The sequence below is a fragment of the Frieseomelitta varia genome, unplaced genomic scaffold, assembly GCF_011392965.1.
Source record: "Frieseomelitta varia isolate USP_RPSP 00005682 unplaced genomic scaffold, Fvar_1.2 scaffold_634, whole genome shotgun sequence".
Classification (NCBI taxonomy): Eukaryota; Metazoa; Arthropoda; class Insecta; order Hymenoptera; family Apidae; genus Frieseomelitta; species Frieseomelitta varia.
In genome coordinates, this window is record NW_025110406.1 from 51446 (window position 1) to 64315 (window position 12870).

The 12870-nt window shown below is 46.5% G+C and overlaps 1 protein-coding gene across 1 annotated transcript in view; it reads left to right on the forward strand.

The window, feature by feature from the left end:
• The window catches only part of LOC122534732 (zinc finger CCCH domain-containing protein 13), a gene marked incomplete at its 5' end in the record, with an annotated part of 56048 nt that extends 44525 nt beyond the window's left edge, over window positions 1–11523 (forward strand). The window contains 5 exons of the mRNA XM_043665658.1: window positions 224–427; window positions 999–1101; window positions 2090–2336; window positions 2937–3115; window positions 4214–11523. Coding sequence (XP_043521593.1) covers window positions 224–427; window positions 999–1101; window positions 2090–2336; window positions 2937–3115; window positions 4214–6515 — 3035 coding nt within the window. The remainder of the gene's footprint in view (window positions 1–223; window positions 428–998; window positions 1102–2089; window positions 2337–2936; window positions 3116–4213) is intronic.
• Between the last annotated feature and the right edge of the window lie 1347 nt (window positions 11524–12870).

Genomic DNA, 12870 nt, shown 5'->3' on the forward strand with positions numbered 1-12870 from the left:
TGATTCTTTCTCTAATGCTAATGAAATTGTACCGCAGATAAACAGGATCAGAGAGAGAAAGAGAGAGAGAGAGAGAGGGGGTGGGAGGGGTTGGAGAAACTCGACTAAAATCCTTCGCCACTCGAAACTCTCTAGAATTCTAATACCCCGACACGCCACGTGCAAGTTACGAGAGAGAAACGAGAGCCGGGTTAATCGTTCGCTTGCCTGCGTATTTTCGCAGAGGTTCCGGAAACTCCACCAAGGCCGCGGTCCATGGCGCCTCCGGCATCACGCAATAGCGGCAGCGGAGGGGGCGGCGGTAGCGGCACGGGGGTGAGCTCCGGTGGCTGGGGGGATGCACCCCTCGCGAGAGCTCTCTTTGCCTATTTGAGCTCCGGGGAAAATCAGCTGAGTTTCCTGGAGGGCGATCTCATCGCGTTGATGGGTGAGTACCGGATGTCTGAACGCTTGCGCCCGCTTCCCAGATACGCGTCTGTTTCCCCGTGAAATTATATTCCCCGTCTCTGACCGCAACGCAGTTTCCCCGTCAGATTAGCCAGATACGTTTCGGAATTCGTTTACACGATAAATCCTGATAACCGTGCCACAGCACCGGGTATTATACCGCCGGAATAGAGAAAAATTGTAACACATCGGATTTGCACGCGATACTCTCACGCGGCCACGAGAGAATTTTTCATTCTTTCAAGCGTGTAATTTAGTTTCAACTAAAATCTTTAATTATCTTGAATAGGGCATTTTTTTTTTCCTTTCATAACAGCTCTGAAGTTCACAAATTTTTTTAATCGACGAAACGTTTTAGCAACGTGACAGTGTCAACCACGGGTCTTGGCGAAATTACATTCCCCTTCTTTGCGTATTATTTCCGACGAAGATAAATCGGCGCTTTGAAATCACGATCCCTTGTCGACCACGGTACACTACTACTATTACCCTCTCAAGCACAAACAAGCACCGTAAATGGTTATTTCTATTTCACGAAACTACCTTATTAGGAGATCGTCAGAAAGGCTGGCAATTTGGGGAGAATCTGCGCACACAGAGCTCCGGATGGTTCCCACTGGCATACACAGAAATTATTATCGACGATAGTCTGGGGTAAGTTAACAGAGGCAGGAAAGTCTGTGCTTTTGGGTGGCCCGTACGATATCAGGACGGATCTTGTTACGGTGTTCGTTGCTAACAATTGCACGGGTCGAATGCAATTACGCTAATCTAGAACGATAACGGGCAATGGGCGATATCGATGCAGCTATTCCCATTAAACGTACTCGTCTTGGTGTTATTGTTGCATCTACTCTCCTAAATCCCATTATTTCGATGCTCGATTTACGGTACGGTACGATGGAAATTTTGTCAAAGGCTTTTAATCGTGATTTATCGCCTTTATCGCTCGCCTGCGGAGTCTCCACGCGGCATAAAAATGTTAATCGCGTCCTTAATCTTTTATAAACGATTCTTTGAAACAGCGAGTTATATGGTACAACGTATTTTCCACTTTAGATGGAAAAGCGTTTGTGGAAGAAGCGTTTGGAAAAATATTTCCGTCCACGTGGTTAAATCTCGATTCGTTTTGCCGTTTTATTTATCATTTGAAAAACAAGTTTTGATCAAGAAGTGACATCAAGCATGCTTTACAAAGGTAAATTGATACAATTGGACGACGATTGTCGAGCCACGTGTCACGTGTTTTACTCAAAGTAGAAATCGTGAAAATTCAACGAATAACGTTTCATTCCGCAACGAGAGACTACACGTTTTGTATTTACAATTCCACGATCGAGAAAGGAAATCGCACAACTCTGCGCGGTATGAAAACAGAAAAGCAGGAAAGTCGCAAATTTGTCAGAAATAATTGGACGAGGTAATCCTGAAAAGCGATAAAAAGGCGATGACAGAATAATTATGTAATTTTCACCGTGTCGAGAGGCACGTTCGTTCTATCGCGGTATCGACGTTCCACCACAGCACAGAAAGTGCCTCTGACAAACGATGCGTTTCCCTCCTCTTCACGTTCCCAGCGATTCGGATTTAGCCGGAATCGTTAGCATTATCATTAAAATCGAATGTACGATGATATGTGAAGATCGCCGAATCACGTGACAAACAATGGTCGCGCGTCGGAGCCACAAGCTGTTCCACCGTGCAAGCCTCCACCCTCGCGGCCGCCAGTGACACCGAGCATCGATGAAGTGTCGAGTGGATTCCACGGGATAGGAAGCAACAACGTCAACAACAGTAACAACAACAACAACAGCGGCACTCCTACTAATGTACCGAATAGCAACAGTTCTCACAATTTAGCGACGCCTACTGCACGTCAAACAAAACCGGTGAGAATTTCATTCTACGTTACTCTACGCAATTTGTTACCAGCATTACTCGAAATTTGATATTTTATATCAAAATCACCGCGCCCCCCCCTACCCCCACGTTTCGATCCGTCACCCGTCACACGGAATTTTGACACGTCGCGACACACGAAAATGAAAAGCCAACAACGATCCACGACCCTCGATGGAATTTTAGAAATTTAATCGTTCCATTTCGCTTGCAAGTTCAGCCCGTCCTTTGCATTAACTTTCCACCGTTACGTCAACTCGACGTCGAGATGGACAAACGAAATTAGAGAAACGAGGGGTGAAAGCAAGTTGAAAGCAACTTTCGAATTTATTTCCGCTTTTTATTTCATAAAATTCGCAAACTCTAGAAACTCTGACGCGAGGCATGTTTAACGAACTTAAAGATTCTCAAGCAGAGAGAGAGAAAGAGAGAGAGAGAGATTGTAAAGTTCACGGAACAGAGTGTCTCTGAATCGGGAGATGGAGAAGAGAGACACGTCGACCTACCCCGACGATAACCGATGTCTCCTTGTTTAACCAAAAGAACGAAATGTAAATGTGATAAACTTTCTCATGCCGGGTCTTCTTTAGATCCGTCCATCGGGCACCTTGCCCACTGTTTTGGCTGGCGGCCGTAGGATACAGCCACCTGCTCCGCCGGTTCCACCCCCGCAAGTCGTCACGTCTCTTCACAGCAGTAACGACAGTGGTTTCTCAAACGAGCCACCGGCTCAGCCCGACATCGACTACAGCGACGACGAGGCCATGAGGTAAGTGCGATATCACTGCGAGATATACTCTCTCGTCACTGTGAAAGACACTTTGGAAACTCTAATTGAATCTCGTCGATAGTAGTTGACGACTGTTTGGTAAACCTGTAGATAATACGCTTGCTGCCTGTCCGATTCGTCAACTTTTCGAAGCTTTGTATTTTATTCCCGCTCTCGGTAATTTTGTTATCTTTGGTATCTTTTTTTTTTCTCCCCCCTCCCCCCTCGGTATCTTTTTTTCTCTCTAACGAAATGTACGAAGATAGAGTGTTACGTATGTCGTAGAATCGTAGCTTCTCTCTGTTCTACCTAACGTCCTTCTTTTCCATTAAATACTTCTTACTCACTTCTCGACACGAAGATTCGATCGTAGAACGTATGCAGAAACATATGTATATTTCACCTTTGTCATCGAATTATTCCCGCGATCATTGCGACTATAGAGTCACGTTTGTCATTCGACTCTTATCACACGCTGCGTAGATGAGTTCAGAGAATTCGCGTAATGTTGAAAAAAAAAAAAAAAAAANAAAAAAAAAAAAAAAAAAAAAAAGAAAGAAACGATCGAAAACGGACAAGTCGACGAAGAGAGAACCGTAGAGTAGATTCTTTTCATTCTTTTAAAGGGAAAAGATGATAAAAGGACTCTATCGTATCCAACATCCATTCGATACCATCGAACCTCGTAGGCTTGTATTCAGAGTCACCATGTTGTTTTCTCTCCTGATTTGTAGATTCCGCATGCGTTATCGTGGTCGATGGAAATAAAATACGGCGTGGTGGTGGCTCATTCACCTCTCCAAGGCTCGCCCCCGCGCGATGCCAGCAGCCATATTCCCCATCCTCGCATATCGCAATGCCCGCGACCACAAAGCTCGACAGCCGCATAACTAATCCCATCCACGTACATACTTGGCTCTTGGTTCTTTCTCTCGTCTCTTCTCTTTCCGTTTCTCGTCTCATCTCGTCTCTCCTCTTCTTTTCTCTTCTCTTTTCTTCTTTTCTATTCTATTCTATTCTCTTCTCTTCTCTTTTCTTTTCTCTCTCTCTCTCTCTCTCTCTTTTTTTTACTCACCCCGAGCCCGCACGAAAACGCAGACAGCGACGAAGAAAGCCGCGCGCCGACAGAATAACCGAGACGGCGAAGCAACACCAACAGAAGGAGGACAAGTCCGGCGGCAAGGACTGGGAAAACGACTCGTGGAAGACGATACCCAGGGACGAGAAGAGCTGGCATCTTTACAGAACCGCGATGGACATTTGGGCAGAGACGAACGCGAGTCAGGGCAACGAGAATGGCGAGGTCCGGTACCAGAGTCGTCATTACGACACGCAGGAGCGCAAGAACGGACGGGGTGGCGACTTCGCCGAGCGTCGTGGCACGATGGAGAACGGGCCAGCGAGGAAGTCGGGGAAGAAAACGCAGGAGAGATCGCAGAAAAACGAGTACGACAACCGTGGCCGCGGTAACTCTGGTCAGAAGAACAAGGGAATGAGCAACGATGAACAATCATCGGCGAGAAAGTCGACGAGGAGGAACAACGAGTCGGTGGAGCAAGCTCGTCGAGAATCGAAGAGAACGAAGGAGCTGGAGGAGACGGAGGAGGACGAGATCGAGCTGGAGGAGGAGGAGGAGGAAGAGGAGGAAGATACGTACGGTAGGAGGATCGATTACCAGAAGTACGATGGGAAGAAGTATTACGGAGAGAGAGGAGACGGCCAGGACCGCAACACTCGCGGTCGCGGTTATCGCGCCGCTCAGGAGGAGTCAAAGTACGAGAACGAGAAGACGTCGACAGCCACGTCCTCGGGCACCGACGACGAGAGCACCATCACCATACCAGAGACTGGCAGAAAGGTGGAGCACATCGCGCAGAAACTGGAACAAACCGCGCAGAAGTACGCTCGGGAGCACAGTCCTCCAAAGTTTATAGAACGAAGGAACGATTACAGAAGTTTAGAGCGCAGAGAGGAGAAGCAGCAGCAGCAGCAGCAGCAGCAGCAGCAACAGCAGCAGCAGCAACCTCCGCCGCCGTACGAGAGGTACAACGACTGCGACAGGAACCGCGGTGCCCAGAGATTCGAGCGAGAGAGAGAACGATACTTGGAAAAGTCGCCCACCACCACTACCACACACCAGAAGACCACCACCACCTCCTCCACTTACGAAAGAGAGAGGGCTTTCGAGAAGAATCCCGATAGAAATAGAAACATCGAGCGCGCGTCGAGCCGCCGCTTCGAGAGGCCGAGACCGCCGTCCGAGGAAGCTCCTGAAAGACCGACCGACCCTCGCAACCTCTATCGAGAGCGTAGGTACTCCGACAAGGAGGAGGCCATCTACGGCGAGACCAGATACGTCCGGGAGAGCGGATCCTCCATAGACAAGGAGCGCGGCTACGAGTCTAATTTCGAGACGAAGCTGGAAAGGACCAAGGTGATCGAGAGGCACGGTTATCAGAATCTCGGCCAGAGTAATCTGCAGAAGTTCCAGCGGAACGGGCCGCAACTCGGGGAGAAGAACGACACGAACAACAACACGTTGAAGGGCGATAGCCGGAAGCCGTTGCTTCCACGACAAACGACCGCCGTTGCCCACTTGATACAGACAGGCAGAGCTTTCGACGTCCAAGAGTCCAAGAGCCCGAAGCTCGTCAAGAGAACGAAATCCTTCTGGAGGTTCAGGAGAGACTCGGACGTGCTGGAAGGCATGGCTCTTTGGCAGCACCGATCGCTGGTCGACATACCCAAGATGATTAAGAAGGAGGCGAAGGACGAGGCGAACGCGGACGACACCAGCAACAAGAAGCAAACTCCGGACGGGAGTCCCGGATCACGGCAAAGTTTGGAGAAAAGAAACAGCGACGTGACCATCACCAACGAGTCTCACCACGAGGAACCGAAGCCCGCGGAGAGGATCCACGTCCCCGAAAAATCCGATTACTTCGAGGATTTTCCAACGCCGGCGGAAAGGCCGAAGACGGTCGAGCGATCTGAATATCGGATGCATCAGGAGGAGAGGTCCTACTTCATGGGGAACGTTTCGCGAAAAGCGATCATCGAGAAGGAGAGGAAACGCAGCCTGGAGGCTAAGCGTAACATGATCGTGGCCGAGCTGAAGGAGAGCAACGAGGCCAAGAGGAACGAGAGGAGGAAGAAGTACACGGACGACGAGGACGGCTTGACCCAGAACTTTAGCGAGACGGAGGCGTCCGACGAGGAATCCACGTACAGCTGCATCGTGGTGAAGGATCAAACAGTGGCTGAGAAGACTCTTCTTCCCAGAACTAAACTCCGCAGGGATTCCGATCGGGAAAGGGACAAAAATACTTGCGGACCGTGGTACGATCTTTGGGGAGTGGACGCTTCCGTCAACAAGAAGAAGAAGAAGAAACAGCAATAAATCTATTAAACCTCTCTTCTCCTCGCTCGCCTCCTCCTCGCCGAATCAGTGTCGTTGTTTCACTCTCCCTAGCGACCTCCATCCAGAAACGGTTTATCACGGTTTCAAAGTTTATTAAAGCGTTACACCACGCCGAGATCCCGAAAGAAAACATTTCGTATTGGAACCACAGTCTGTGGCAGGGATACTCGGAACACACGATTCGTTGTATAATCCCCCCCCCCCCCCCAAGGAATTTTGCTCGCGTTTTTTGAGTTTTTGCCATTGCGTACCACCAATTTTATTTTATCGTCTCCACCTTTGCACCACGAATGACCGTTCGCAAGTCTCCCACGTAGCGCTATTCCCATTGCTTCTTGAAAACGTTAAAGCCTGTAATCCACTCCCCCCCCCTTTTTTTTCTTTGTTTGCAAGCATAGTTGTACCATGTTATCTTGCTTTCGTCGACGCTTGTCTATGACGAAATCAACGTGTTGACGTTAAGCGTGGGCACTATGTGATCGCGATGGTGAAAACAACGTTATGGATGATGTTTCAATCGTAACTCTTGTTGGATCCGTCGTTGCGGAACGCCGCAACGATTCGACGATACTAACGTAAACTTCTCGAAAACTTTCGCGGAATCTCGAATAATTAATACCGCGTTCAGAGGAAGTACGGGTAGCAAATCTGCTGAATTAAAAAGTTCCCAAAGAATTTGCCACTCGTTTGCTCACGGCGTGGAAATTCTTGAATGAATAAAACACGAAGGAAGAAGTTTTAGAAGTGTGTATTTGACGCGCGCCAACGAGCGGAATTAATCCGTCAGTTTCCACAAATCGTTCCTGTCAATGGCCGAACGAACGCATAAATAATTGCGACGCGCGTTGCGCCACACACACTGTGCTTAAAAACGATCGTGTAAACTAGTTTCTGCAATTAATAACATGACGATTCGAGTTTGAAACTTCATGTCCGCGTATTCGTCCATTACCCGTGTAAATTAGTTTCTGGCCGTTGAAACGATTTGATACGCGGTACGCGCTATCGCAACATTCAGTCATACACGCTCTTTGTTTGCAAAAAATTTAATTTCCTTTTTCCTGACATTGTTTATTGCACAGTGATATAATCGCGTTTCCCACGCTCGTTGTTTTTTGTATTTTTCGGTGAAAATCAAGTGAAACTTGGTCGTGTTCCGTTTCGTATGGATTCTAATTTCCTCTCGCGGCGTAATAAGAATCTTCTTCTAGCTCGAAGAACTTTGTTTGCACGTCTCGTGTCTTCTATCGTCGCACTTCGTCGTTGCCATCCCACGAAATTTGTGTGTTGCCAAAAAGTGTGTTGTTCACGCGCGATACACCGTAAAATTTTCACACCTTTGTTTGTGTTTGTGCTTCGCATGAAATATCGCGTCAATGTTGCCCTCAATGTTTTCCAAAAGTATCGTGATGTAAGATCGCCAAATTTTGTAGTTTTTTTTTCTCTCTCTCTCTCTCGCTATTGCTACGTAAAGCAATACTTTCAAATTTGCGAAAATACGGCTTCGGAGCGCGTTGTGAAAGCAACTTCACGGTACGCTTTCGAAGTCCCAAGCAGTTCGACCTTCTCCACTTTGAAAAAAAAAAAAAAAAAAAATTTACCACAGCTTTTCACAGCGGAAAATTTCAAACTCCAAGTTCAAGAACTGCTTGGACACTATCGGTATTACTTTGTGTCAATGAAATGTTTGTTTAACGTTCGCGAACAGCTCTCCACACAGCGCGGACAGTGCGACTGATTAAACTTCCTTTGATCATTCGATTCTTCCAGGACAAACATATTCGCAACGGTAAAGCTACGCAAAACGAAGACGAACGATCGCTCGGCGCCAGCGTTGTCATGAGATAAACTCTTCATCTAGATTACTTTCCTCGTGTGATGTTAGACGTACCGACAAAGGTGCTGCCTCTCTCTGTGTTCGAGAGACAACAGTCCCTTTCACGAAAAAAACTTCTGAAGCGACTGCTTCGAAGATTCTTTTTCTTCTTTTTCGTTCTTTTTTTTTTCCACGACGTGGATGTCCGTCCAACGAACACGTCTGGCTTTAATCCTCTATGACTATTCTTTCGAAGAGCGGAGACGAGGATTCACCAAGTGATCCATTCGCTTCGTGCCAGTAAAATCCCTTTCTTTTTTTTTTTTTTTCCTGAAAATTCTTCAGCTCGTGATGTACGTTCAGAGATTTTCACTGCCGTTCGATTTTCATCGAATTGATCGAATGCTGTAACGCGGACTGATGATCATAGAATGATTGGGGACCATTGTGCGATCAATAACGATGCGTTTTTTATATGCGTCGATTTTTAAGAACATTTTCCACGAATCATAGAGGATTGAAGAATAGTCTTTCGACCGAAAAGGACCACGAGAATGTCAACTTCGTCCAGGTAAGACGATCAAGGTCAAGCATTTCCCCCGTACTTTATCTTTACCGAATAATTCCAACCCCAATTCCGAAAGGAGAACAAATTAATTACCGCTGTAAGATAGCTGTAAGAATTATTTACATTCCTCAACACGCAAAACATTTGTTCTGCCCTATATTTTCTACCTACGACCTCCACCTTTGCGGGCCTCAAGTTGCACAACCTATACGCCTCCTCTCTTTTCAATCTCGCCGTTTCAGTTCTTCGTCCAGCCCTCGGTCGAAAATCGACTCGCGCGCAACAGTTCAAGGTTCGTTCGCGCCCCATAAGTTTACTTCCGGGGAAAATTAATCCCCTTCCGGACGTGTTTCCTCCCCTTCGACGACTTTCGAGACGTCGTGTCGTAAAGCCTTTACGTTAAGGCTCGTAAAATTTCATTCCTCATTTTTTTCCCCTCCCCGTCTCACCCTCTTCTCTTCGCGGAGTCTTGACTACTCCGCATCCACCTTCGCGTCTCGCGTGTTTCCGCGTCGGCGAAGCTTTTTCTCCAGCGACGACTGTCGCCGTTCCCTCGGCCTTGTTCGCCCCGTGAAAATAAATAAACCCCGATGAAAGAGAACCGTGCGCGAGAGCTCGCGAGCTCCGGTTTTTCCTTTCCCGGATCTTGCGTGCGCGAGATCGTGTGTCGTCGGCGAGAGGAAGTCTGTTTTCGAGTTTCGCGACTTCTGTTAGCTCATCGTCCGGTTGTTCCGCATCCCCCACTCCCTCCCCAATTCTTTCTTATTTCTGTTTCACTTAGCTCTCGTGCTTGCTCCGCGAGTTCCATCACCGAGAACAACCGCCGCACTTGCCGCACGTACTCGCGTGTATTCGTTCGACTTCGATGCAAATATCTATGCACTACCGGATGGATACTGTGATCTACGATTGCTTCGATTAATGCGTTAGACACGCTAGGTTTCACCGAGGAAATATACTCCGCGACGTGAAAAAAAGACTTGAAAGACACTTCGTAGCTGTAGAGTTTCGTGAGCAACTCTGTTGTTTAGTCGTTTACACGTTTGAGTAGACTGTACGTATGAAATTGTTTCTTGAAACAATGTATCGTCGCCGGTTTGTATCCCAGCGAGGGAGAAAATAATCTAAAGTACCGTCTTCACAGCTATACTAACTGCCAATAACAATCTGTAGCAATTCGTATATACACCGTCGAGTTTCGAAAAATTTTACTTTCCAGATATTAATATTTTCGATATTAATATTTTTCACGAGTTTTCCTCCGAGTTGTTAAATTCTTCCTTACATTGAACTTTATTCAACGATTACACGATAATCTGTAAATATGACGTTCGTTTTTGAATTAGCTTGAATTAGTTGAACTCGCAAAACATGCTTGCAAACGCTGACGCGTTTTAGATTATTGCGTTGCCGATGGATAGTTTCGAGCCATTTTGATCTTAAGAGAATAAAGGTGAAAAAAAAATATCTGCCAGATAGGCGCGCATCACTGTCGCGAACGACAGAAACCTAAAGATCGCCCCCGCGTCGATAGAAAACTTTTACTACGAATTTTATCGTCGTACACTGCCAGACATTACCCGTGATGTTTCCCCCGTTTCGAAAAGTTTCCAGGGAATTGGAAAGCCTTCGAGTTCATCAGATGGGGACACGACGGTCGTAAAATATCGATCGAGAATCGCGTAAGAATCTGTATGCTACATTCCAGCAATGGGAAACCTGAGTGATAACGAATACCACGGTCATTCCTGGATGCCCTCCTTCCGATTTTCGTCGTACACGTAACTGTACATACCGCTATATCACAAGTCGTCCACGGACGATGCATACACGTATTATCGTTCTTCCACTTCTTGAATAACGTTACGCGCTGTGTCGCGTGATCGCAGGAGAAAGGAGAGACGTAACGAACTTGGAACAGGGATCTCGAGGTCGGTCTTGCGGAACCCGCAACCCACTCTGTCTATCTATCTAAACGTTTGCACCATTTCCTTTCCAATTAATCGTCGTCAATTAATCGAATCCCGATGAGATGCACTTTGATGAGATAATAATCGAATCCTAGAACCGTTTCCCTGAATCGTAGAAAAATCGGGGGACGTTAGAACGTTTCACGATTTCTCTTGCAAGACGATTCCCTGCATCGATCTCGAGATCTGTCCATGTACATTATATATAGTTTCCGAAATGGAAATTACGAGTATAAGGAGGAATAAAAAGGTTTAGGGAAACTTTGTTCTTCTTTTTTTTTTTTTTGTTTTCTGTAACGGCGTTGAATAAACGACGCGTCGAACGTGCGAGTCGTGCGAAAAGAAGATGTTAATGTATTATAAATACGCATATACCGGCGAAAGTGTCGGGTGGTTTAGGGGAAATTTTGTTCACCAAGCCGGCTCGTTTCGCGATGAAAAATTACGAGTTTCGAGGGACGATTCTCGAACGGAGGAACGAGACCGGTTTTCGACCGGCCACATTTCCGGTGACATTTTTGGGTAGCCTAGGGAAAACAAAATGATGAAATTGTTAATAAGAACCATGTATACATGCATATACGTTATATATATTATATATATTATTGTTATTATATTAACGTTTTTTGTGCATCCATGGCGTACCGTTCTTTATTTCAACGCAACCCCTGTCACTATTTCAGGCGCAGATTACAACAGCGTTCAGCACGCCACGGTAAACTGTAAGCATTCGATTTATTTTTTTCAGCGTTCAACTCGCGCAACTCGTAGCAATTCCGAGCGAATTCGTTTGAAAAACGAACTACACGCGTTACATGTTTTTAACGCTGCTTCGGCAGGTATCTTTGAGTTACGATTTTATTTTAGCAATCAAAATTTGATTCGACAGTATCAGTTTGTAACCCATTTTTCTTTTTTTTTTTTTTTTTTTCATCGACGTATCTACGCAGCATTCTATCTCGTTTGATGATTTTGTACGATTTATTCCGTGGCGTGTCGAACTGGATGTGGCGATATCAGCAGGTAGGTACACACGGGAACCTTATAGAGAAGCGCATAATTTCGGTAAAAAAAAAAAAAAAGGAAAGGTATGTTTAGAAATACAAAAATAGAACCGTTCGAAATTCCGTGATTAAAAGACGATACGATTCACGGATTAACATTCAATCAACATCCATTCGAAATTGTGCGCTTCTCCCTTGGGTCCACGAACTGAATAATTAGTTCAATCTCGCATCTTCAACGTACAATCATTCGTCATGAACATTCGTATCACATACCCCCGGTTACCGTGCGATTCTCCCTAGATAAGGATTATCGATTTTCTGTCATCCGTCGACAAACAATTCTCCACCGAGAGCGAGAGGGTTAAACGCGCGCGCGTACCGTTTCACGAGCCATTGACAAACGTTGCATTCAGAGAGGAGCGGCCGGTGAATCGGGCGCAAATCTGGCCGCGAAAGTAGCCTAATTTACTTTTTCTCCCGTCTCCCGGGAATTGCAACGATTAAGCTGGGTAACTGGACGAGGGCGCTGACGCTCGAGAAGGGGCTAGACAACGAGGCCAGATGATCAAACACGGGAGGGAGGATACACGTTTGTTTCGCTTTCGCCCGGAGGAATCGACAAATACGCAAAATTGTACTCCGGTTTGCAACCGATCGGTTGATTGATTCCGGCTATCGCCGGGGAAAAAAAAATGTTCCCGACTATCGAACCGCGCCGTCAAATGGAATCTCCGAGTTTTCGAAAAACACGTGTCAACCTGAGAAACTTTCCCGTTTCGACGATCCATCAAAAAACTTCCCTACAGATCCCCGGTCTGTCCGACCGAAAAAACGAAACGGATCGATTCGAACGAGCGGACGACAGATTAATTATCCCGGGCGTAACGAACATCGACCGACCAAACAATTAAATTACTTCGATTTTACTTTGCGCCGAAACGAAAGTCTCTGTTAACCAGCTGCCGCCATCTCG